General features: G+C 43.7%; 1 protein-coding gene across 1 annotated transcript in view; it reads right to left on the minus strand.

Annotated features, from left to right (window-relative positions):
* The window catches only part of LOC147447773 (HEAT repeat-containing protein), a 73,629-nt gene extending 47,120 nt beyond the window's left edge, over positions 1 to 26,509 (minus strand). The window contains exon 1 of the mRNA XM_086523488.1: positions 26,119 to 26,509. Coding sequence (XP_086379614.1) covers positions 26,119 to 26,323 — 205 coding nt within the window. The 5' untranslated portion in view covers positions 26,324 to 26,509. The remainder of the gene's footprint in view (positions 1 to 26,118) is intronic.
* Between the last annotated feature and the right edge of the window lie 1,465 nt (positions 26,510 to 27,974).

Consider the following 27,974-nt stretch of genomic DNA (forward strand, 5'->3'; position numbering starts at 1 on the left):
TCAGCTGTGAGCTCGTTTTTGAGTGCTCTCACAGGTGGGAGAGCTTCAATGGAGTGCTAGCTTACCCTCTATGTACAGTGAGGTGCAGGATGTCATGACATGCATACCTCTCACTGCTCTCTGTCTCCCCTATTCTTTATGGTTATGCCCCTCTAGTGGGCTCATCAGATTGACCATGTACAGTTGTGTGGGTTCATGCACGATTGCCGAGGCAAGAGCCTCTTGCACGGGTACTGGATTAGCTAGCGGCTAATCCCCCACAGATACAGGTGATTCGGAGAGGTTTCACATGCGAAATCTCGTCCGATTCAAAGGGCAAGTAGCCCTACAGGTGCGGGAGCTCGAGGACTTGCTACGGATGCGACCGGCACGCGAAACGGAGCCCGAAACAGTGAATTACAGCCTGCTGTGTATTTTTGCAGGTTTAGGGTTTTGGCCCTAAACAGACCCTAATACCCACAGGAGATTCGGGGACGCAAGGGGACCGCTGTACAGGTGATCTGGCGCATTTTCGGGGCAGAAAACAGAGAATTCAGCGTGCTGCAGATTCTCACCAGGTTTTGCAAAGTGTCCGTATGCGTCAGGAAAGTCATCCAATGCGTGGGAATACTGACTGTGAAGGGTCCTAGTACAGTTATGCTGCCGAAATCAGGCCAGAACAGTTGAAATTCAGCCAAGATTGTGTGGGGCAGCTTGTAGGGAACCACAGCTTTTATTCCCTCTTTTAAAGAATAAAGAAATACCGAAAGGGGCGCCTATTTAGGGGCCAATCTGGTGTCTGACTCGCATACAGATGCATTCTACCATCTGTATCCCATTCCCCTCTCTTGTGTCATTATAGCACAGGTAGAATAGACGACTAATAATGGATGAAAGCTAAATCAAGGTTTGAAGTAAAGTCTACCGCCCTTTTTGAAGTTAACACACCGGTTACAGTTGCGACAATGTTAGGGTTTTTGGTAGCAGAATTAGGGTTTGCAGGTTTTAGGGTTAGGGTTTCCAAAATTAGGGTTTGCAGGTTTTAGAGTTAGGGTTTCCAATTTTAGGGTTTCAGTAGTTAGGGTTTCTGGCAGAAATTAGGGTTAGGATTTCTGCTCTCGGGGAGCCACGTCATCACTTTGTGACAGTTTAGGCCCCTCGACCACATCTGTAAGTTGGCTCCATTCTTTAGGCTTTGACACGTCAGTAATTTGTTAGACCAAAGCACCCGTGCAAGAAGAACCGATCTTGGCTCTCGAGCTTATGTGTTCACATGATTCATACGCACGCATTGTTCGAGTGTTTCATTCGTGATCGGTTCCTGTATAGTTTGCAGGTTTTAGAGTTAGGGTTTCCAATTTTAGGGTTTCAGAAGTTAGGGTTTCTGGCAGAAATTAGGGTTAGGGTTTCTGCTCTCGGGCAGCCACGTCATCACTTTGTGACAGTTTAGGCCCCTCGACCACATCTGTAAGTTGGCTCCATTCTTTAGGCTTTGACACGTCAGTAATTTGTTAGACCAAAGCACCCCTTCAGGAAGAACCGATCTTGGCTCTCGAGCTTATGTGTTCACATGATTCATACACACGCATTGTTCGAGTGTTTCATTCGTGATCGGTTCCTGTATTTTGTCAGCGTCTTTATGTGATTCCTTTTACTAGGCATGACATATTGTACGTTGAGAACGTTTCACTCATGAATGAGCATGAATGTAAGCGGATTATTCATGAAAAGCTGGAGAGTATGTATTCAAGGACGTCACATTCCATGTCTCTTCCTTGGCATGAAACATTTGTAGAAAGAGCACATGAAAATATGAGCACCAAGCATGGGCATTTACGTTGTGGATTGCCACAGTTGATTGCTTTAGATCATAAGAGAAAGATTCGATCTCATTGTTTGCATATGTGTGGTGAACGCTTTGGCACTACGTCTCTTTGTTCATCTACATTGCATGTAGAGTCTTTTAGGGAGACAAGGTTTTTTCCACTCACTTTACATGGAATAGATATGTTCATGGTTTTGTGTTGGAAATGGTTTCAAGAATTTTCAGCCATGGAGATTCTTGAAGAAGAAAGAAGCATAACTCTGGACGAAGTTGAAGCATTGAAGGAGCCACAAAAGACTTTGTGTCGCTTTCGGCGTGGCCCAAAGACCTTTATGAAGTTCAAGTACCGCACGACCCGTACATCCGAGTGCCGGCGAAGAGTCCCTTCCAGGACTCCGGATGCTATTGGCGATCTCTCTCGACGCCATACAGTTCGGTACCAGTACCTCACTTTGAAAAGGAGGGGATGTCACGTGACACATCCAACCCTATGTGTCCGACGACAAGCTACAGCACGACAAGGGTTCCGACAGTCTAGATTAGCAAGTGTTCTGGCACTTTTGTGAGTCTGTTCGCAAACCGTGCATGCCCAGACACTTAGTGTAGATACATATCCTCTGGTTGCACACAGCATGATCATAAGTGTTGCTAAATTGGCTTTATCTGACAGGAAAATAATTCTAAATGAATTATTGGATTTATAAGTGAGAGGGTTTTCTCGCTTGGAACACCAAGAAAAATAATTCTAAATGAATTATTGGAATTTTAAGTGAGAGGGTTTTTCTCACTAGAGACATCCGAGTACAGAGTACCCCTAGTGCGTCATTAAAGGGTACTTCTGATGCGTCGCATCGGATGGGTGACAGGGAGCATCAGTAAGAAGTATCCGACCATCCGGGAACGGACATCTCTGATGCGTCATAGGATGGGTGACATAGAGCATCGTGAAGGGGATTGTACCGTAAGTTCCGTAGGAAAGGACTAGGTGATGGGTATTCCTGACGCGTCACAAGGTGGGTGACGTGTAACAGACTTGGACACTCCAAGTTAAGAATCAACCGCGACAGCACCAAATAACCACTTCAAAACAATTCACAGATCACAATAGATTTGCACTGGCCCGTCTGAGAAGTGAGGCCCTCACCACTAATTTAAAGGTTACAAGGGATGCCCAAAAGCAGAGCCCCAAAAGCTTTCAAAAATAAAAAGCATCAATTCTCTCTCTCTCTCTCTTAGAGAGTCTCTTTTTTAAAAAGAAAAAGCAAGTTCTCTCTTTCTCATGGCGTAGAGAAAAAGCAAGATTCGCGTCGCTCGTCATTATTATTATTTTTACTTTATTTTATTTATTTATTTTTAAAGCCTCTGCGATTGCCGGAAATTAGGGTTTCTGGCAGAAATTAGGGTTTCTGTTGTCTGCCACGTCATCACTTTGACACATACCCCCCTCTTGAAAGCATTGTAATCGACCGCGATTGCGCCTGCAAAACCGACAAAAGCCATAAACCGTCTTGGCAGACACTGACTGTTAGTACCTACGTACTAGGAACACACATCTAGCACATGTACAAAATCGACACTCACATCACACGACATCACAGGACATCACAGGACATCACATGACATTCAACATTCATTCGGATCTTAGACCATGATTTATCGGCAATGTAGCGAGCAATCACATCTAGGTCCAATGGAAACCTCAACGATGTCCGATTCACTAACCCCTATTGCAACCATGTCTATTCGAGATCAATCAGACCAAAATGCTGCAGTCATTTCGTCTATCAGTTCCTGCACTCAAAAGAAGTCAAGAAGAAATCAGTATCATTATCAGGAATTCCATTTCATAAAGTCATCCAGCAGAATACTGTCAGCTCTCAGTATCCCTGAAGCTCAAAGAGACATCAGTGACTTTAGTATCAAAATCAAGGCATCTGTTGACAAAGGAGTGGAGTGACTCCCCTCTTGTGCATCCCACTGCACCAGATCTCCAGCCAAGCTGAATTTCTGGGTCCGTTTGGAGTAGACTATGCTAAACCAAAACATCAAGGTAAAGTTTCACAATCCGAGGAGTATCTGCTAGGTCCTCCTCCTCCATCCACTTCGCATCAAATGCAGGAAAGTTCTTGAACTAAACCAAGAACCGCCTTCGGACTTTACCTTTCTTCGTATCATTATGTGCCAAAATCTGTTCAGGAACAAGGATCTCCTGTTTTCTTCCACTTCAGGTTGCTCATCAGGCTCCCCATCATCAGGCACACCACCCTTAACAGGGTTCAAGAGACTCACATGCAATGCATTATGAATCCTCCAAGTATCTGGCAGTTTCAATCGGAAGGAGACATCATTTATCTTGTCAGTGATCTGGAAAGGTCCGTAGTATCGCATACTAAGCTTTGGAAAAAGCCTCTCCTTTCCTTTTTTCTTTCGTAGGCCTGCCTTCTCAAAAGTAAAGAGCACCTAATCATCCTCCTTCAATTTCAAGTCGCGACGATGGCGATCCGCTGCCTTTTTCTGTCGTTCTTGAGACTCTTGCAAAGTCTCGCGAACCTTGGCAAAAGCCGTATCCAAATCTCGCGAATATTCATCCGCTTCAAATATCTAATCTTTCGTGCTCAGCAAGGATGGAAACTTCACAGCACTTTCAACAATCTCATATGGCGTCTTCCCTGTCGAAGAGTGTATCGTGTTACTGTAGGCAAATTCCACCAAAGGTAAGTTCTTTTCCCATTGAGTCTTCTGATCCGAGATACAAGACTTCAATAAATCTAAAATCACTGAATTGGCAATCTCAAATTGCCCGTCAGTCTGCAAGTGGAACGATGACGAGAACTGCAACCGCGTGCCAATGTTCTCCCAAATTGCCTTCCAAAACAAACTCATAAATCTCGGGTCTCTGTCGGAGACAATCGTCTCAAACATGCCATGTAATCGGAAAATCATCGTGATCATTCTGTGTTCTCCGGAGATCAAAAATGAAATCCATTTCAATACTTTTTCAAGGGCGGGTGAGTATGGGTAAAGGCTTTAACAATCCCTGTGCCTTATGCCTGTCAAATTGACCTTCTGGCATACTAAGCAACTGCGCACAAACTCTTCCACATCGTTTTTGAGTCTCGGCCAAAAAAAAAAGTATCTCTCTACCCCCTTCATGGTGATAGCAATGCCGCGGTGACTCATAAAAGGTGGACAGTGCCATTTAGTCATAACCTTTTCCCTCAACGATTGTGTAACGCACAACATAGTCTTTCTCATCAAGTAGCCTTCCCGAAGGGAGTATCGAGCTATTCTCTCCCCATCTCGTATCCGTGTGAAAAATATCTACAAAATCTGTATCTGTGGCATACTGATCGACCATATCCTCGAAGCTCCTATGATGTATCGCGGAAATAGACAGAACCAACGATTTCCGAGACACAGCATCTGCCACCACATTCTTCTGTCCCTGCACATGGACAATCTGGAAGTGGAACTGTGACAAGATGTTCGCCCAACGCATCTGCTTTTCCGAAAGCTGCTTCTGTGGCAAGAAGTAGCGCAAACTCTGATGGTTTGTAAAGACAGTAAAATCCGCTCCGAGTAGATAATGCCGCCACTGAGTAAGAGCATGGATAACCGCCAAAAGCTCTTTCTCATAGATCTGTGTTGTCATCTCCGGCCTAGAGAACAAACGGCTCTCGTAAGCTATGACATGGCCTTCTTGTATCAAGACCGCACCCAGACTACGACCACAAGCATCACAATATACTTCAAATGACTTCTGCAAGTCCGACAAAGTCAAAATAGGTCCCGTAGTCAATTTCTCTTTCAATGTCCGAAAGGCAGTCACCTTTGTGGGTCCCCACGAAAAAGGTACTCCTTTCTGTGTCAAGGTATGCAAAGGGGAAGCAACCTCTGCAAACTTTCGTATGAACCGCCTGTAGTACGAACACAGTCCCAAGAAGCTTCTAACTTCATGGACATTCCTCAAATCGGGCCAATCACGGATAGTCTCTATCTTGGCCGGGTCCATTTGCACTCCTGCTGCTGCTGACACAATGTGTCCCAAAAAGTGTATCTCTGGTAGGAAAAATTCACTTTTCTTTGCATTAATCACTAACGTGTGATCTCGTAATGCCTGAAAGACTTGAAGCAGATGAGCTCTGTGTTCTGCCTCATTCTTGGAGAAAACAATGATGTCGTCAAAGAAAGTGCCAACAAATAGCCTGTACTCTCGAAAAATCCTGTCCATCATCCAGTTAAATGTCAGAGGAGTATTGGTTAAGCCAAAAGGCATCACCAAAAACTCAAATAACCCAAAAGTTGTCCGAAAAGCTGTCTTGTAGACATCTCCTAGCGCTATCCTGATCTGATGATATCCACTCTTCAAGTCAATCCTGCTAAAGCACGAGGATCCCTGTAACCTGTCAAGTATATCATCGATCCTAGGAATCGGAAATCTGTTCTTGATGGTGATTTTGTTGAGAGCGCTATAATCGATGCACATTCTCCAAGATCCGTCTTTCTTCAAAACCAACAACACTGAAGAGCAATACGATGAAGTACTAGGCTGGACAAGACCCTTTTCCAAGAGGTCTTTCACTGGGTTCATAATCTTTTCATTCTGTACTCGGCTCACACGATAAGGTGGCCGATTCGGTGGCGTGCTTCCAGGTATCAGATCAATGGTTTGATCTTCAGGCCCTCTGAAAAGCAATCGGCATGAGTGTGGAGAAAAATCTTGGCGTTCTTTTGATCAGGTCAAAACATATTCAACCTTTATCCAACGTTCAGTTCTCTCCCAAAAGAATGAGTAAGAAACTGAAGTTCATCAAGTACAATCTCTAAGCCCTTCATTTATCAAAGTCGCTTTCTCGGCCCGATAGTCAACCACGGCGTAGTTCTTGTGGTACCAAGGGATCCTAAGTAGAACGTCACTCACATGCCCTGAACACCCCTGTCATTGCAAACAAAGTTTGCCAATGCTCGGTGTAATGGCAACATCCCATCTGGGTGCCAATCGAACTACCTCTGCCTGTGGCGTCAGTCTGTCGGGCGTAATTCCAAATCGAACCGCCAATTCCAAGTGAAAAGAAGTTGGCCTTGGCTCCTTCAAAAGAGCTTCCTGATCGTTCACTTTGCCCCAAAAGCGGCAAAGTTTGTACTTTCATTCATTAGATTCGGTGCAAGTCCCGCGCCATGTGGTACGAGTTCTGCTTTTCTATCTGCCTTTTCTGCCACATTCCTCAGCTGCTCTCGAACTCTTAGGCCTGTCATCATCTTTATCATTATGTTCTTTCTATGCCTTTTTAGGGCACTTCGAGGAGATATGTCCATGTTCCCCGCATCCAAAAGCACTTCCCCTCTCTGATGAAGCGAGCTCTCTCCTCAGGAGTAAACTTAGGTCGTGCATCCTTTTTCTCTGGGTTGCTCTTTTTCTTTCTACTTTCATTCCCAGAAGTCTGTTCGGCTCGTTGTGTCATGGCCTTATCTCTGGGGTCGGTCAAACTGCCAGAGTGAATGGCAAAGCCCAGCTTCGCATGACTCATCAACTCCTGAATAGAAGCTGACTTCTGTTCCAAGCAGTGATCTCGGATCTCTGTAGGTAGACCCAAGGTAAACCGCTCAATATGTTCTCTGAATGAGATCTTCTTGAATGAAGAGGCGGGTAGAAAAGAGCTCCAGAATCTTTCACAATAAGCATTGATTGTATCTTTCTTGGTCATCCAAAGATGCTTCCAAGCAGCTCGTATATCTCTTTCATATTCTTGCGTCAACCAAGAAGAAATAAAAAGCTTCTTAAATTTCAGCCATTTAACTGGCGCAGTCTTGTTTAAAAGAAGCGTGGACCACCAAGTACGAGCATTCCTCTTAAAGTAAGAGGCAGCTCTCCGAATCTTGGAGTGCTCTGAATAGCGTCCTCCCGCGAAAGCGATGTCAAACTGCTGTATAAAAGACAAAGCCTTCGAAGCATCTGAGTATCCTGAAAAAGTATCAAACTTGATCGAGTGGCCACCTTCCTTAAACTCTTCGCCATACGAATTGTTGTCGCGTGTTTGCGTGTGTGTTTGCAGGTACTTCATCGCGAAGGAGAAGCAAGAAGGCTTCGGCCTACGCTTGGGAATTCCGGAAACGGAATTCGGAAATCGTCTGCGGAGTCGCAACTCGGAGTACAGACGGAAAAAGGATTGAGAGCTCATCTCTCGGATTTCCCTTACGGAAAGGAACGACCATCGAGTCAGAGAATTAGAACGGAGGGGTTTTCTCCGGTTCTTGTGCTTGTAAAAAGATTCTCCCTAATAAAGAATTCTCTTTAAGGGGGGGGGGGACCAGCCAATCTTCTGGTCCCCAGTACTGTGTCGATCTTCTCACTCTCTATCTCTCTCCCTTTATCTATTTCTCTCTATATACTCTGGCTTCAATATTCAGTGATAAATTCTATTTATCCGAATGTATTTTATATTGTTATGCGCTCCCGTTTGTGACAGTGGTATCAGAGCAAGTGACGACTACGGCCTGTGCTCGAGCAATCCAAGGATTGAAATCCTAGTTTATTTGATGAGCGGGTTTTGCTCTAAGATTGAGCCAAGGGATCGTCAGGTTAAGCGTCTTCACTCTAAGGATCTTACGAAGGGAAGGTAAATTCCCAGGCTCACTGAAACTTATGTACACCTTTGGGTACATGGATAACACACAAAGATGCAGACCTATGCCAATGAACTGGACGAGAGTTTGTTATACTCTTGAGCGCCTTTTTGTGCGCAAGGATACTCCGACACGAGAATCTCTGTTTGAGATGTGTTCGATAGAAGGAATTTGAGTTTCTCTACGGAGAAGAGGTTTTCTAATGTTCATTGATCATTGAGTACGCTATGTGCTTTTACCATTACAGTAGCAACTTTTGGTTGCGGTGTATGTTTCTCCATGAGCAGGTCAAGTAGCATTTACACGTTGCTGGAATAAATTCGAACTATTCTGTTCGTAAGAATATAATTCGCCAACCGTTTCAAAATGGTAAGAATTACATATGGGAGAACATCCCTAGGAATCAAAGAGGGTTCGCTCTATTGTGAACCGGGTTTGAATGTACGTTCTGAAAATGCTATGGCTAGAATCCTATCTGCTTGAGATTTTGCAAGTTGTCATTGATGCTTGCAAGTTGAATCATTTTTGAAGATTTTGTAAGGAAGAGACGCTAATGGGCGTCGAGAAAACACTGCTGGTGGTAATAACTCGCAGGAGGAAAAGATTAGAAGAAAGTGCCGCTGTGCACAAGGAATCTTCGGATTAGAACCGTCTGTCTACGTTGAGCGACGGCCCCAAACAAGAACCTTCTTTAGCGAACCTTGTTTGTGAAATAAAGACATCGAGCTTAATGCCCTATGACTTGGGCATTCCCTATGTGGGAGGACATAAGAGGTTTAATATCCTCAGAACTAATAGCGCAAGGTTATGCGCAAGGACATAGACCTAGATTGATTTCTAGGAGGATTATTCTTCTCGGAATTGAGAAGGTGGAATTGAGTCAACAGATTCTTGGATGAGGAAACTTCCGATCTGTTGGAAAGATGCGAATGACGAGTTCTTACATGGCTCGTAAGTTTGATGATTGGTGAAGGATATCCTCGAGGTACTAGAGGAAGGACATGAACCGGTAAGGTAAGTATTACATTATTGAATTTTTGTTTAATTTAATTTATAAGTTCTCTTTTAAGAAAGGACTAGCTCAACTCACCATTGAGCAAGATTTGAAATTTTTCCGGTTTCTCTCCGGGCAGTTCAGTTGGACCTCTACAGTTGAGGACAACTGTTGATAAGTGAGAGGGATGTTGCTAAATTGGCTTTATCTGACAGGAAAATAATTCTAAATGAATTATTGGAATTTTAAGTGAGAGGGTTTTTCTCACTAGAGACATCCGAGTACAGAGTACCCCTAGTGCGTCATTCAAAGTAATGACAGGAGCACTGTGAAAGGGAATACCTGTAAGGCCACCAGGAACGGGTACTTTTGATGCGTCACATCGGATGGGTGACAAGGAGCATCAGTAAGAAGTATCCAACCATCCGGGAACGGACATCTCTGATGCGTCATAGGATGGGTAACATAGAGCATCGTGAAGGGGATTGTACCGTAAGTTCGGTAGGAAAGGACTAGGTGATGGGTATTCCTGATGCGTCACAAGGTGGGTGATGGGTGCATCGGAAAGGGGATATCCATAGTCAAGAGAAAATCCGAACTGGAAAAGAGGAATACGCGTAAAGACGCAAGCACAAGAATAAAGATGGTTTCTGAGAAGCTTTTCTTCAAAAGCGGAAAAATTTAACGAGTTTTTCGGGAAGAGCAAACGCTTTCCCGCGAGGAATCTATGTCTGCATTGCATTTGTGCATGTGGTTGCATCCAGGGACGCCTAGGAAGTGTTGTGAAAAGCATTGTTTTAAACTTATAAGGTTTTATTGAGTTTTTGGGCAGGTTCAAACCAATTTTAAAATATGCCGGCCGTCCACTTAATAAGTGGGCAGCCACTTAGAAAATAAAGCAACAAAACCAGCCAGCGAATTCTCTGTCCCTATTTCGGGTAGAACAGGAAAAAAAAAAAAAAAAAACCGAAAAAAAAAACCCGGCTGCGATCTCTACGCGAGCTGCTATTCGTGCCGTGGTCAAGGAGCTATAAAAGCACCACATGCCCTCACTGAAAAGGGGTTACCAACGCCAGCAAGAGAAGACTCTGCCGCCAGAAGACGCGAGAGATCGCGCGAGACTACGAAGCACGAAAGTCGCTTTTCCCGCGCAAGAGCGACAGGTATCTATTGTTGATTCGCCATACGAATTGTTGTCGCGTGTTTGCGTGTGTTTGCAGGTACTTCATCGCGAAGGAGAAGCGAGAAGGCTTCGGCTTACGCTTGGGAATTCCGGAAACGAAATTCGGAAATGTCTGCGGAGTCTCAACTCCAAGTACAGACGGAAAAAGGATTGAGAGCTCGTCTCTCGGATTTCCCTTACGGGAAGGAATGACCATCGAGTCAAAGAATTAGAACGGAGGGATTTTCTCCGGTTCTTGTGCTTGTAAAAAGATTCTCCCTAATAAAGAATTCTCTTTAAGGGGGGTGACCAGCCCATCTTCTGGTCCCCAGTACTGTGTCGATCTTCTCACTCTCTATCTCTCTCCCTTTATCTATTTCTCTCTATATACTTTGGCTTCAGTATTAAGTGATAAATTCTATTTATCTGAATTATTTTATATTGTTATGCACTCCCGTTTGTGACAATAAGCATTCCCATCAGAATCCTTCATTGGAATTTTCCAGTGTATTTGACCTATTTTCCCTATTTTTGACATTTTTCACTGATTAATTTAAGTGACTTTTGTTGGAAAGTAGGTAGGGCAAATTGAGTAAGTTTGTATATAAGCAAACCTAGGCTAGCACTAATTGGCAGAAGAGGCAGCGGGAGCACAAGCTCAACAGGCAACTTCAAGAACCCCCTTGGTGGCGTTTTTCCTCCAAGCAAGAACTTCAGCATCCTAGCGTTTTCATCATCAAGTAAGCATCGCTATAGCTTCCCAGGCCCTTGGCGTTTTTCATCATAGATTGGATCGCCAGACCACCTCAGTCCTGGTGTTTTCCAGAAGCCCAAATCGCCCCCTTTGCATGGCGTTTTTCAGCATATAAAGAACCAGCAGATTTCAGCCTTTGACCACCTAAAGGAACAGCAGATTTCAGCGATATCAGCGTTTTTGGTTCCAATGATTTGCAGCCATTAGCGTTTTTAAGACAGCAGCAAATCTACGACAGATTTCAGCCAGTAGCGTTTTTGGACAGCAATACAAAAGCATCATTTTTCAGCCCTTAGATCGATCTCGCCATCCCGGTGGTCGTCATCAATCTAGCTTAGACTTGCATCAGTCACATGCATCCACTTTGTACCAGTTTGTGCAATCAATCGTAGACCACTCTCGCCAACGAGAGTGGGGCCTTCGGAGGAGGGTTTTACAACGTCTCTGGTGTCATATTCTCTTCTCTCTCTATCTCTCAATCTCATACACTCTCATGCACACTGTCCATTCACTTTGTTAGTGATCATTGCACTCTCTCATTAAGAACGGAAGGCTCTCCCTGCCTAAGAACACAAGGAACCTAGAGCACATTATGGAGCACTCATCTTGAGCAAAGTTCAAACATTCATTCCGCTGCACCTAACAACCAAACTCCCCCGTTCGGAAAAGATGGCTAAGAAGGTTGCCCATTGGAAGCTCTCGTACTTTCCAATGCCGGAGGAGGAGGTACCACTTGGGGCATCAGAGGGGGTAACATGTAGTTCAAAAATTGTTGAAAACTTTGCAGCATCGGAAGATTCTGCAAAGGATGCCGCAAAAGAATGTCGTGGAGTTCGTTGAGCAGAAACTGCAGATATTTTGTTAAATCCATGAATTCCAAGTCTTGGGTTCTTTATGGCTTATGCCTTGTAAGACACAGCGATGAAGACGGGAGCGCGCCCGATGCGCGATGAAGTAAGGGTGGGAGTGGCTAATAAGTCCGGGTTGGAGGCCGAAGATACCTCGAATCAAATTCCAATAGCTTTTTGTAGGACCGGTATGCTTTCAGAAAAGCACACGCCTGATGGTCTGATACCACTGTCACAAGACGAGCACCACGTGCCATAGAAAAGAACAAACTTTTAGCACTTCAAAAACAACTGAACTGAAAGAGAGAGAGACAGAGAGAGAGAGAGAGAGAGAGAAACGACACGCGACACGGAGTGGCGGAATTCCACCCCAGAGAGTATTGGCCCCAAACCTTGCGCCCCTTTCAGTATTTCTTTATATTGCATCAACACAGTACAAGTCGGTACTACAGACTCTGCACCTTCTCCAAGAAGCATCCCAGAGAATGAGCCCTAACCTCATATTTAAAGGCCCTAGGCCCCAAAAGCAGTTTATGTAAAAAGCCTTCGAACTCAAAAGCATCTGGCCCAAAAGCAAAGCCAAAAAGCTGCTAGCATAAATTACGAAAATCCGTACAGCTTGCCACGTCATCAACCAACGCAAAACGCGGAAATCCGTACAGCCTGCCACGTCATCATGCCAGCACAATTTTCGAAAATCTGCCAGCTTTTTTTCTTGTGTGTGTGGGTCCTGCTTTATTTTAATCCTTTGTCACTTGGGACCCCATGGGACGGGGTCCCCATAAGTTGGTAGGACTTCTTCTTCTGTTACTTGTTCTTCTTAGGGTTTGACCTCTCGGCCGGCTTTTGTAAGTTGGCTCCATTCTTCAAGGCTTTGACACGTCAGTAGTTTGTGACAGAGTGCAAGCCAAGTACCCAAGTACCCAAAGAACCCAAGTACCCAAGTACCCAAGTACCCCAGTACCCCAAGAACCCAAGTACTCACTGCATGGTCATCACCAGAAGCGGAATGGATACTTTGCGTGAAGGTGATGAGAGTGGCATTGGAGAAGAAGAAGTCTTTACACCAGGAGATTTGTTTCCAGATCCTCCTCCGGTCCCATCTACGCCACAGATTGCACCAAATTCTACGAAGACTTTGATGAAGTCCATGATGGAGATGATGCTACAACAGGAAACTCAACAGGCCGCAATCGAAAGGGAAAGAATGGCTCTAGAGAGGGAATGTGAAGAAAAGAGGGCAGCTATGGAGCTAGAGAGTGAGCAAGCACGCGAAGCTCAACACATAGCGGCTAAAGAAAAGAGGGCAGCTATGGAGCTAAAGTGTGAGGCGCAACGAGACCAACGCATGAAAGAGTTGTTCTCCAAGTGCTCTCCTTGAAGAACGAGCCACTCAAGGAGGCCGACAAGTCATCGCGTAGCACAGGTAGAGACGACGACTCCAATAATCCAATCATTGAGAAGTTGACTTTCACTAAGTATGATGGTAAGATGGATGCTTCTGTGATTCATTCTTGGTTACATCAATTTAATACTTACTTTGCGACTAACAAGAAAACCAGTAACAGTAAAGTTTTGATTGTTGCCATGTATCTGTCGACAGGTGATGCCATAAATTGGTATCAGGCCTGGCAAGAGGCATAGATAGCCGAGCACCTTAATCGTGCCACGGATGGCGAACCACTGTCTTTTAATTCGGTCAACTTCCAAGACAAGCGCAACTCGTTTTATGCCACAGCAGTACCTTGATCGGTTGAAAGAAGATTGGCGAGGCCTTAAGCAAAATGGAACTCGTGTTATGTCTTTTTCTAACCGTACTTTGCAGATTGACATTCAATTGCGTAAGTTGGATCAGGATCGCAAAGAGGCTTTCCTCTTTGGTTTGACGAATACATTGGATACGATGTGCAAGTCTTCGACCCAAAGAACTACAATGACACCGTCAGAATCGCTCTCGCACAAGAAATGGAGTATAACAAAGCTGAGCCGAAGGAGAACAAGTCAAGTACCGCTCGCAACCAACAGAATGGTAAGAGTAATGGTAAGAACGACAATAATTCTTCCTCTTCTCGATCTTCCTCTACACCTAGAGCACAGAACTCTTCACCTAACAGTGACAATAAAGGAAAGGCTAAAACTCAAGAAAACCCTGAGTTGACACCTAAGAAAAATCTACTCAAGGAATAGTAGGAGGCTAATTAAGTCTTGAAGAATGAATTGAGTATGGAAAAGAAGGACGATGTTTTCAGTGTCACACTAAAGGTCACATGAAAAGAGATTGTCCTAAGAAAGCACCCAAAGAACTCACAAAACCCACATCTTCTGTTAGTGTCATACGTGAGAAAACTAAAGTGCCCCAAGTTGCGAATAATCATCTAGATGTGTCACAATGTGGTGACGTGGCTTTTGTAACAAAGCGATGACGTGGCTGCCCGAGAGCAAAAACCCTAACCCTAATTTCTGCCAGAAACCCTAATTCTAGAAACCTTAACCCTAAAACCTGCAAACCCTAATTCTGGAAACCCTAACCCTAAAATTGCAAAAAACCTAACCCTAACCCTTAGGGTAGCAAGGAGATTTCTGAAAATTGCGCTGGTTGATGACGTGGCAGGCTGTACGGATTTCCGTGATTTACGCTAATAATTTTTTGGCTTTGCTTTTGGACAGAAGCTTTTGAGTTTTGAAGGCTTTTTACTGTAACTGCTTTTCAGGCCAAGGGCCTTTAAATATGAGGCTAGGGCTCATTCTCTGGCATGCTTCTCGGAGAAGGTGCAGAGTCTGGAGTACCGGCTTGTACTTTGATGATGCAATATAAAGAAATACCGAAAGGGGCGCCAAGGTTTGGGGCCAATACTCTCTGGGGTGGAATTCCGCCACTCCGTGTCGCGTGTCGTCTCTCTCTCTCTTTCAATTCAGTTGTTATTGAAGTGTTGTTCTTTTCTATTGGCACGTGGTGCCCGCCTTGTGACAGTGGTATCAGAGCATCAGGCGTGTGCATTTCTGAAAGCATACCGATCCTACAAAAGAGCAGACAGAGCTATTGATGGAATTTTATTTGAGAGATCTTCGCCCTCCAACCCAGACCTATTAGCGACGCCCAACCTTACTTCATCGTGCATCGGGCACGCTCCCGTCTTCACCGCTCATGTCTTACAAGGCATAAGCCAATTAAGATCACTTGCAAGAGAAGGATCCAAGATTTGTTTCAAATCATTGTTTTTCTAAGAAGCGGTGCCATGCAGATGTCTACAGCTACCAAGCAGCATACTCCAAGTACTTGGCAAGCTTTCAAGAAAATTTTTGCTCAAAGTTGTATGGTTTCTGACATCTTCCTTCGGAGTGCAACTTCTTGCAGAGTGGGGTATCCTGAAATGCTCGCCATGGAAACGCTAGCAGATTATAATATACCTAGATGAATCCAGAATAAGCCCAGACTCACCCTTGAAGGAAAGTGCAAGGTATAGACCCATGGTAGTCACCCACAAGACGATATAACCATCAGCTCCATCATGCATAGTATTGACTAAATACCACGACATCCCCACTAACGTCGTCAGTGCCCAATAGTGGGTGTAGAACTAGGTACTAACATATGCTCCCCAACACAACACACACCACACGCACACACACACACACACACACATGAGCATACATCAACACAAAGTTCAGCGTGCTGAGTTTCTGTCATGACTCCGGAGATCAAGGGCAGACTCAACCATAATGAAGCCTAGCACTAAAAGAAGCATTAAATCGGAAAACTTAGCACAAAAATGAGGTAGTTGATAGGGGATACGCACCACAAAGGATAGAAAGAATTAGCACACTATCAACTGGACGTAACTCGGACGAAAACTTCACAATGTGAAGTCTGCATGTCCGCAATACGACTAAAAAATATACCTAGATGAATCCAAGATAAGCCCAGATTCACCCTTGAAGGAAAGTGCAAGGTATAGACCCATGGTAGTCACCCACAAGACAATATAACCATCAGCTCCATCTTGCATAGTATTGACTAAATACCACGACATCCCCACTAACGTCGTCAGTGCCCAATAGTGGGTGTAGAACTAGGTACTAACATATGCTCCCCAACACACCACACACCACACGCACACACACACACATGAGCATACATCAACACAAAGTTCAGCGTGCTGAGTTTCTGTCATGACTCCGGAGATCAAGGGCAGACTCAGCCATAATGAAGCCTAGCACTAAAAGAAGCATTAAATCGGAAAAATTAGCACAAAAATGAGGTAGTTGATAGGGCATACGCACCACAAAGGATAGAAAGAATTAGCACAATATCAATTGGTCGAAACTCGGACGAAAACTTCACAATGTGAAGTCTGCATGTCCGCAATACGACTAAAAAATATACCTAGATGAATCCAGGATAAGCCCAGATTCACCCTTGAAGGAAAGTGCAAGGTATAGACCCATGGTAGTCACCCACAAGACAATATAACCATCAGCTCCATCATGCATAGTATTGACTAAATACCACGACATCCCCACTAACGTCGTCAGTGCCCAATAGTGGGTGTAGAACTAGGTACTAACATATGCTCCCCAACACAACACACACCACACGCGCACACACACTCACCTGAGCATACATCAACACAAAGTTCAGCGTGCTGAGTTTCTGTCATGACTCCGGAGATCAAGGGCAGACTCAGCCATAATGAAGCCTAGCACTAAAAGAAGCAGTAAATCGGAAAAATTAGCACAAAGATGAGGTAGTTGATAGGGCATACGCACCACAAAGGATAGAAAGAATTAGCACAATATCAACTGGTCGTAACTCGGACGAAAACTTCACAATGTGAAGTCTGCATGTCCGCAATACGACTAAAAAATATACCTAGATGAATCCAAGATAAGCCCACATTCACCCTTGAAGGAAAGTGCAAGGTATAGACCCATGGTAGTCACCCACAAGACAATATAACCATCAGCTCCATCATGCATAGTATTGACTAAATACCACGACATCCCCACTAACGTCGTCAGTGCCCAATAGTGGGTGTAGAACTAGGTACTAACATATGCTCCCCAACACAACACACACCACACGCGCACACACACTCACCTGAGCATACATCAACACAAAGTTCAGCGTGCTGAGTTTCTGTCATGACTCCGGAGATCAAGGGCAGACTCAGCCATAATGAAGCCTAGCACTAAAAGAAGCAGTAAATCGGAAAAATTAGCACAAAAATGAGGTAGTTGATAGGGCATACGCACCACAAAGGATAGAAAGAATTAGCACAATATCAACTGGTCGTAACTCGGACGAAAACTTCACAATGTGAAGTCTGCATGTCTGCAATACGACTAAAAAATATACCTAGATGAATCCAGGATAAGCCCAGATTCACCCTTGAAGGAAAGTGCAAGGTATAGACCCATGGTAGTCACCCACAAGACAATATAACCATCAGCTCCATCATGCATAGTATTGACTAAATACCACGACATCCCCAGTAACGTCGTCAGTGCCCAATAGTGGGTGTAGAACTAGGTACTAACATATGCTCCCCAACACAACACACACCACACGCACATGCACACACACATGAGCATACATCAACACAAAGTTCAGCGTGCTGAGTTTCTGTCATGACTCCGGAGATCAAGGGCAGACTCAGCCATAATGAAGCCTAGCACTAAAAGAAGCATTAAATCGAAAAAATTAGCACAAAAATGAGGTAGTTGATAGGGCATACGCACCACAAAGGATAGAAAGAATTAGCACAATATCAACTGGTCGTAACTCGGACGAAAACTTCACAATGTGAAGTCTGCATGTCCGCAATACGACTAAAAAATATACCTAGATGAATCCAAGATAAGCCCAGATTCACCCTTGAAGGAAAGTGCAAGGTATAGACCCATGGTAGTCACCCACAAGACAATATAACCATCAGCTCCATCATGCATAGTATTGACTAAATACCACGACATCCCCACTAACGTCGTCAGTGCCCAATAGTGGGTGTAGAACTAGGTACTAACATATGCTCCCCAACACAACACACACCACACGCGCACACACACTCACCTGAGCATACATCAACACAAAGTTCAGCGTGCTGAGTTTCTGTCATGACTCCGGAGATCAAGGGCAGACTCAGCCATAATGAAGCCTAGCACTAAAAGAAGCAGTAAATCGGAAAAATTAGCACAAAGATGAGGTAGTTGATAGGGCATACGCACCACAAAGGATAGAAAGAATTAGCACAATATCAACTGGTCGTAACTCGGACGAAAACTTCACAATGTGAAGTCTGCATGTCCGCAATACGACTAAAAAGTATACCTAGATGAATCCATGATAAGCCCAGATTCACCCTTGAAGGAAAGTGCAAGGTATAGACCCATGGTAGTCACCCACAAGACAATATAACCATCAGCTCCATCATGCATAGTATTGACTAAATACCACGACATCCCCAATAACGTCGTCAGTGCCCAATAGTGGGTGTAGAACTAGGTACTAACATATGCTCCCCAACACAACACACCACACGCACACACACATGAGCATACATCAACACAAAGTTCAGCGTGCTGAGTTTCTGTCATGACTCCGGAGATCAAGGGCAGACTCAGCCATAATGAAGCCTAGCACTAAAAGAAGCATTGAATCGAAAAAATTAGCACAAAAATGAGGTAGTTGATAGGGCATACGCACCACAAAGGATAGAAAGAATTAGCACAATATCAACTGGTCGTAACTCGGACGAAAACTTCACAATGTGAAGTCTGCATGTCCGCAATACGACTAAAAAATATACCTAGATGAATCCAGGATAAGCCCACATTCACCCTTGAAGGAAAGTGCAAGGTATAGACCCATGGTAGTCACCCACAAGACAATATAACCATCAGCTCCATCATGCATAGTATTGACTAAATACCACGACATCCCCACTAACGTCGTCAGTGCCCAATAGTGGGTGTAGAACTAGGTACTAACATATGCTCCCCAACACAACACACACCACACGCACACGCACACGCACACGCACATGAGCATACATCAACACAAAGTTCAGCGTGCTGAGTTTCTGTCATGACTCCGAAGATCAAGGGCAGACTCAGCCATAATGAAGCCTAGCACTAAAAGAAGCATTAAATCGGAAAAATTAGCACAAAAATGAGGTAGTTGATAGGGCATACGCACCACAAAGGATAGAAAGAATTAGCACAATATCAATTGGTCGAAACTCGGACGAAAACTTCACAATGTGAAGTCTGCATGTCCGCAATACGACTAAAAAATATACCTAGATGAATCCAGGATAAGCCCAGATTCACCCTTGAAGGAAAGTGCAAGGTATAGACCCATGGTAGTCACCCACAAGACAATATAACCATCAGCTCCATCATGCATAGTATTGACTAAATACCACGACATCCCCAATAACGTCGTCAGTGCCCAATAGTGGGTGTAGAACTAGGTACTAACATATGCTCCCCAACACAACACACACCACACGCACACGCACACACACATGAGCATACATCAACACAAAGTTCAGCGTGCTGAGTTTCTGTCATGACTCTGGAGATCAAGGGCAGACTCAGCCATAATGAAGCCTAGCACTAAAAGAAGCATTAAATCGGAAAAATTAGCACAAAAATGAGGTAGTTGATAGGGCATACGCACCACAAAGGATAGAAAGAATTAGCACAATATCAACTGGTCGTAACTCGGACGAAAACTTCACAATGTGAAGTCTGCATGTCCGCAATACGACTAAAAAATATACCTAGATGAATCCAGGATAAGCCCAGATTCACCCTTGAAGGAAAGTGCAAGGTATAGACCCATGGTAGTCACCCACAAGACAATATAACCATCAGCTCCATCATGCATAGTATTGACTAAATACCACGACATCCCCACTAACGTCGTCAGTGCCCAATAGTGGGTGTAGAACTAGGTACTAACATATGCTCCCCAACACAACACACACCACACGCACACGCACATGAGCATACATCAACACAAAGTTCAGCGTGCTGAGTTTCTGTCATGACTCCGAAGATCAAGTGTCACAAAGTGATGACGTGGCGGACAGCAAAAACCCTAATTTCTGCCAGAAACCCTAAAATTCCTGCAAACCCTAATTTTTGCCAAAAACCCTAAATTCCGGAAATCGCGGAGGCGGATTATTTTTTTATTTTTATTTTAAAAAAAATTAATTTATTTTTTTTTTTTGGAAAATGATGAGCGATGCGAATTTTGCTTTTGCTTTTTTTTATTAAAAAAAAAAGAGAAAAGACTCTCTAAGAGAGAGAGAGAACTGATGCTTTTGATTTTAAAAGCTTTTGGGGCTCTGCTTTTGGGCATCCCTTGTAACCTTTAAATTAGTGGAGAGGGCCTCACTTCTCAGAGCATCTGGACGCAGAGTCTGAGAGTGAAACCCTAACCGCTCTCTTGTACTTTGATGATTGATTAATACAAAAAGAAATACCGAAAGGGGCGCCAGTCTTTGGGGCCAATATCTCTAGGCACGGAACTCCGCCGGGCCAGTGCAAATCTATTGTGATCTGTGAATTGTTTTGAAGTGGTTATTTGGTGCTGTCGCGGTTGATTCTTGACTTGGAGTGTCCAAGTTTGTTACATCAAGGGCAGACTCAGCCATAATGAAGCCTAGCACTAAAAGAAGCATTAAATCGGAAAAATTAGCACAAAAATGAGGTAGTTGATAGGGCATACGCACCACAAAGGATAGAAAGAATTAGCACAATATCAATTGGTCGTAACCCTAGCCGATTATAACTTGAAGTTTCTCGACATCTCCCAGTAGATGTCTCTTAACGATCGAATGACCATGGAGGTCCAATGCGATTGCTATCTTGGGACTACCATCGCCGCCAAAGAAACACTGTTTGTCCGGGAGCTGATGGACCATGCTGTGCTCGGCTATGACCTCATGGAAGGAACCTATCCCTAATTTTTGGTGCAGGTTTCAAGATGGAAAGTCAGTCAACTTTTCGAGTTCGACTGATGTCGAGATTGCTTTTTAAGTTTGAGTTCTGTTTGATCTTGTTTGGTGATCCTGTTTGGAATTTGTTTGAAATGGATGGTATCTGTTTTGAACCTATTTTGGTGCCGATTTGAATTGTTTTACACTGGTTTGATACTCGTTTCAATGATTGGTGATTTTACTCCCGGGTGGAGAAGTGAGAAATAATGTTTCGGTATTGTTTGAACCTCGAAACGACGCAGGCCGATGCCTGGGGAGCGTTTCGTTGTATGTTTGAAAACCTCGGAACGACGCAGGCCGATGCCTGGGGAGCATTTCGTTGTATGCTAGAAAACCTCCGAACGACGCAGGCCGATGCCTGGGGAGCGTTTGGTTGTATGCTTGAACCTACGAACGACGCAGACTGCGGTCTGGGGAGCGTTTGGTTGTACAGTCCTCTGAGCTCATGGCTCGGACCTTTTTAGGTTATTTGCGGGGGGAGTGACGAGGTAGTCATTGAGTAGCTTCATACCGCAGACCGTTTGTCTCGGGGGAGTGCTCAGCGGTGCTGTTTGTTGTGTCTTGTAACATGCATATGTGAGCATTTGTGTTGCATTGTGATGTGCTAATTACTGAATATTCCTAATTGGATGAGATTGTCTGGGTATGTAATTTTAGTGCATCAATACACCCGTGGAAGATCAGTGCGGTCTGGGTGTGATGGCTAATTTTACTACACCGAAATATCAAGAATTCCGATCTAGACGAAAGGAGAAGCTAACTCCTTGATCAAAAGAGCAGAAAGGAGAAGCTAACTCCTTGATCAAAACAGCCGAAAGGAGAAGCTAACTCCTTAATAAAAGGAGCAAACCGATTGTCCCTTGGAATGAACCTTGGAAATTTATGAGCTAACTTGAGTTGTTTTGCAGATATGTTGTAATCACGGACGATTACTCTCTTTCAAGAAGGGGAGATGTAACAAAGTGATGACGTGGTTGCCCGAGCAAAAACCCTAACCCTAATTTCTACCAGAAACCCTATCTGTTGAAACCCTAATTCTGGAAACCATAACCCTAAAACCTGCAAACCCTAATTCTGGAAACCCTAACCCTAAAACTACAGAAACCCTAACCCTAAGGACAGCAAGGAGATTTTTGAAAATTGCGTCGATTGATGACGTGGCAAGCTGTAAGGATTTTCGTGATTTACACTGGCAATTTTTTGGCTTTGCTTTTGGACCAGAAGCTTTTGAGTTTTAAAGGCTTTTAACTGTAATTGCTTTTCAGGCCAAGGGCCTTTAAATATTAGGCTAGGGCTCATTCTCTGGCATGCTTCCTGGAGAAGGTGCAAAGTCTGGAGTACCGGCTTGTACTTTGATGATGCAATATAAAGAAATATTGAAAGGGGCGCCAAGGTTTGGGGCCGATACTCTCTAGGGTGGAATTTCGCCACTTCGTGTCGCGTGTCGTCTCTCTCTCTCTTTCAGCTCAGTTGTTATTGAAGTGCTAAAAGTCTGTTCAATCTGTTCTTTTCTATTGGCACGTGGTGCCCGCCTTGTGACACTTTTGTACATACACACACTACCCCTAGGCTGAATACAGTCCCGCGAAAAAGACCTGCAGAAAAATGCTGACGTGGCACTGCCCTACGGACAGGCCCGTGTTTTGCAGCGTTATTTACGGCAGCCTGGCGCAGCTTTTGATCTTGCTTTATTTTATGCAATGTAGAAGAGAGAGAGGGCTTGAGTTGACTTGCTTTATTATGTGAAAATTGCAAGAGAATGAGAGAAAGAGAGCTTTGAAAAGCCCTAGCTTTTTATGGACAGCTTTTGGGGTTCTACTTTTGGCATCCCTTGTAACTTCTTTATAAGAGTTGTTGAGCTCTCACTTCTCAGAGCATCTGCACGCAGAGTGTGAGAGTGAGTCCCGACTACTCGCTTGTACAGAAATACCAAAAGGGGCACCAGTCTTTGGGGCCAATATCTCTAGGCACGGAACTCCGTCGGGCCAGTGTCGAATCAATTGTGAACTGTAAACTATTTTGAAGTATATTCTTGTGGTGTCGCGGTAGAATCTCGACTTGGAGTGTCCAGGTCTGTTACAAGATGAGTCTCTCATGAAGTGTTATGGTCATGTGAATGGTCAGCTTATTGTGATCTTGTTTGAATCTGGCAGTATGCATGATGTGATTAGTGATTCTCTTGTGAAGAGCGCACGACTAGAAGCTATTCCTGTGGATCCCATTGTGGTCTCTGGATTTGCTCCTAGCATGCACTCCTCACTCACGTATGAATGTCCTAATGCGACTGTCTCAATTCAAAGCGTAGGGTTTCGTCTCAAGTTCGTTGTTTCTCCTCTGTCTGGCTGTGATATGATTTTTGGCATGAAGTGGTTTAAAAATTTTGATCCACAAGTTAATTGGAAAGAAAACACTCTCTCTCTCTTGCGGTCGAAGGTGCCTTTCCTGTGGGTTTTTTTTTTTAGAAGAATATTCAATCTTTGTCATTAATCTCTCACTCTCACATTTTGAAAGTGGATAAAGCACCCACTCCACTAGTCTCCCTCAATACACAGTCACACAGTTCAGAAAAGAATCAATCATTGCATGAAAAGAAACCTTTCTCTATCATTCGTTCTCTACACCCTGAGACGCATTTTCTACATGATAGAGATTTAATCGTTAGTAAAAATCTCAAGCTTTCAAGTGGCTCCAGTCTGTACCCGAGTACACTTGGAGTGACCGTCAAGCTCGATGGTTCCAGTCTTGTGAGCAATTTGGTGGTTTGATTGATTATTTTCCTAGTAAAGCTAACCCAATTGTAGATACGATCAGTCACGAAGGATAGATCTTGGCTCTCGAGTCAAGGTCCACAGTACCGATTCAGGAATTATCTTTTGTTCGCATGAATAGTCCGTATGCATTTTTCGAGTCTCTCATTCGTGGCGGTCTCTTGTACTTTCGTCACCGTCTTTCTGTGTTACCTTTTCATAGGAAAGCCATATTGCACGATGCACATGATTCACTCACGGATGGGCACAGAAACATGAACGCACTCTAGAAAAAATAGAAAGTTTGTGTTCAAGGAATGCACAATGTCTCATCATTGTAGGTCAAGTCAACCACACTCTAGAAAAGATAGAAAGTTTGTATTCAAGGAATGCACAATGTTTCATCATTGTAGGTCAAATCAATAGATTTTGCATGCTCATTCCTTGGGTCAGACATAGTCACCGCAAAAGCACTAGCACCAAGATTGCATCCGTTCTATCCGTACCGTACGTCTGTACTGTACGGTTCAGTACGTACGGATAGGTTCCATGCACCTTTTTTTTTCTTTTTTTTTTGGGTGGGGTTTTTTGGGTCTCCTGGCGGGTCCCTCAATCCTAATGCAGCCGATTTCAGTCCTCATCATCATCTTCAGTCCTATTTCAGCCCTCTTTCAGCTAGTGTGCGGTTTTTAGTGCTTACTAGTTATTAGAGTCGGGACTCCAGACTTCAGTCTTGGATTTATCATTTTCATGATTCATTATGTATTTATTTTGATGCTCTTAGTTTTATGTGACCATGATAGCAGACATCTGATACTATTTGTTTGTAGATATTGTCAACTTTTCCTTTTCATTGTTTAGTTAGAGTCATGGACTCCATTTTTGGCATTTGTAACCATGTATTGTTGATTTGGTAGTCTTTATTTGAAGTCTTGGTGAATACATAAGTAAATGTATGAAGTACTCTCAGTTTTAGGCTTTGCGGAAAAAAGGACGAATTTTTACGTACCTAAAACCTCAATCCATTCTATACTACGTACCGAATTTGTACCGAACACTACGTACCTAACTACCTTGACTAGCACGATTGTGCATCAAGCATTGGTATTCCCTTTATGGTTTGCCACAGTCGATAGTTTTAGGTAGAAAAGTCAAGTTTAGATCCCATTCTTGGCATGGACTCGTTGAAAGGTTTGGCACTCCGTCACATTTTTCATTTGCATTTCATCCACAATCATTTAGGAAGTATAGTCACTTTTCAATCACCCGCAAAGTAACAGATGTGTCTATGAAATTGTGGTTGAAGTTGTTTCAGGGAACTCCTTCGGAAGAGTTTCTTCAAGAAGATGAACCTCCGACGGGGTTGCCCTCGGAGGTTCCACATTCGGAGATTGCTGCTGTCATCGGATGCGAGAGGTTGTGCACCTGTTGCCGCTGTTTTCAGCCATATCCGTCCATCTTCCACTGCCACTCCCAACAGCTACTCCCCACATGAATATGGGCCACTCATGAGAGAATGGGTTGAAATCTTATGAGTGTTTTGGTGTCTCTCAATGTTTGTCTCTATCTCAATATATCTCTGTATTCTTCAAAATGAAGCACATAAAAAATCTTGTGATTATCGTGGTGACCGATCTTGGTCACATCTAATATGCATGTGACATCCAGATAGGACTGTTGGCCCCATCATCACCATTACATCAACAGGGCAAACTCTAAAGACCCACTATAATAAGTTGATAAACTACTCGTAACTTGTAAGGACATATTGGCTAGTTTCAAGTTTCCTAATCACTGTCAAAGCCTGGCCCTCTACAGCTCATGTCCATAATTCTGAAACCTTTTTCATAATCTTTGTCCCCAAACCCATAAAAGATGCTGGAGAACAACACAAAAAAGGCTCACAATTTTAATAAAACCTGTTACCTCATGTTGTATGTGAACCACTGTTTGTCACAATTACTGTGTCCCTCAGTACAAAACTCTGAGTGCATTTGATTGTAATGGAGAGGGTAAGATCCCAACAATACGTGTGTATGTGACCATGCACACTCTAGTATTCACACGAATGCACACATACCACAAAATTCAGAGCAATCTTGATATATTAAGAACAAAATTCGAAGCACAAAATGCAGCATCTGCAGACATTGAGTTACCAAGATAAGGATTCATACTTTGCAGGCTTTGAAGACGCAACATCTCATCAGGGGGATACGTGTCTGGATCAGAGAAGATTTGCTGCAGGCGAGTGGCACGATCTGCGTGACCATCTTCAATAAGCTCGTGCATGAGTTCAAAGGCGGTGAGAAGGTACTGCTGATCAAGCAAGTATTTGATAACCACATTGCAGAGAGAGGCACTCTCCACCTCCATCGCCATCACGAGCTTCAACCCATCAGATTCGTCTCACCTTGCAGGAAAATTCATCCGCCTGCTTCGCGTCCATCGACGGTAAATCTAAAGGGCAGCGCTGCCTTTTGATCATGCAGAAATGGCCCGTTGGCGTGAAATTCTTTTCTGAAGCATGCTTATGCAGCAATGGACTATTTCTAACCAAGGTACATGCTCTTTGTCATTCTCTAGTTGTAACAGGTCAACGAATTTTTAACTTTCTTGCAACCTCCTTTTACCTGCAAAAACTCTAGAAGTGCATAGGATCATGAAGGCTTAGTAAGTACATGATTTAGTGTGTGCAAAAGGCTAACCCAACACATAGTGCATTCAAGGGCTAAAGAGAGGTCATGATTTAGTGTGTCCAAAAGGCTAAACCAACACATAGTGCAGTGGGTGGCTTTAGCTCCCAACGCATATATCAATGTTTACTTTTTTTATGTCTTGATCTAATTGTGCAATGGGTACGGAATGGAGCATTGTGAGTTCTGGAGAAAAGAATACATATGTCTTATAAGATCTATTTTTCTTTTATCCAAGATCTGTCTACATGTCTCTCTATCCACAAATTAGAACGGCCTTTGTGGAATGCATTCCCTCTCCTCCCATCCTCCTCGGTCACATATCCCCTCTCTCTCTCTCTCTCTCTCTCTCTCTCTCTCTCTCTCTCTCTCTCTCTTTAAAATCTTTTTAGAATTTGCTTGCCGGATTCCAAAAAAGCGCTCGTCGTGAAATGCTTACCAAAAAAAAATCCCCCCATGCGGTAAGGGAACAAGCAAGCTTCGTTTAGGTTTGTAGAGGGGGAGCAATAACAGTAATTTTCCAACGTGGATTGGGGAGGGGGGTATATTCGGGGAGTATCTGATAAAGAAATTGAATCTCTCTATTAGTATGCCAGGAAGAAAGGAGAGGTTAATCTACAATTTTTGAAGAATTAAAGTCAATACATTAAGCCCTAAAATATCTTAATTCCGTATTTGATCTCTTGATCATTATTCACTAATGCTTCTTGCTTAACGTCAAATTCACTAGGTACGTTTTCTTTTATCTCTTAGAAACCGATTTACCTCAAGTTTGATCTGATATGCATGCTACCATAAGAGTCTTTCTATGTAGTATATGCTATTTCTCCTACCACATACATAAATTTTGAAGATTATCAAAAGTAATAAAAGGTAGCCATGATAACAAGAAAATTTCAATCAATCAAACCATATGTGCGCATATGCTTTATGCAAACTTTAAATAACAAAAGATAAGTTGAAGAAGAAACAAGCAACACAGATAGAAATGTGTAAGAAGTGCAGACAAGCACCATCCACGAAGGCAGCTGCTATCGAAGCGCGATTGATTCGACAATGGTGGCGATTAGGAAATTGCATGGACAAAAACCTTCCATACATGGATTCACAGTTAAGCTGCTGGGAGGTGCACATTGCCCATTGGGGCTGCATCATTACATCCGTTGAAAATAGCAGGGACGGTGCCAACACTCCACACACAAATCTTGTGCGCCATGTGTTCAATGGCGGTAAGGGCAATGTGATGGAGGGTTGGGAGTGTTCTTGACTATTTCATTAGAAGCAAATCATGAATCAACACACAGTGAAGTACATAGTAGCACCCTTTACCATGGACT

This window comes from Adiantum capillus-veneris, chromosome 11 (genome assembly GCF_014529385.1).
Source record: "Adiantum capillus-veneris isolate H3 chromosome 11, ASM1452938v2, whole genome shotgun sequence".
Taxonomy (NCBI): domain Eukaryota; kingdom Viridiplantae; phylum Streptophyta; class Polypodiopsida; order Polypodiales; family Pteridaceae; genus Adiantum; species Adiantum capillus-veneris.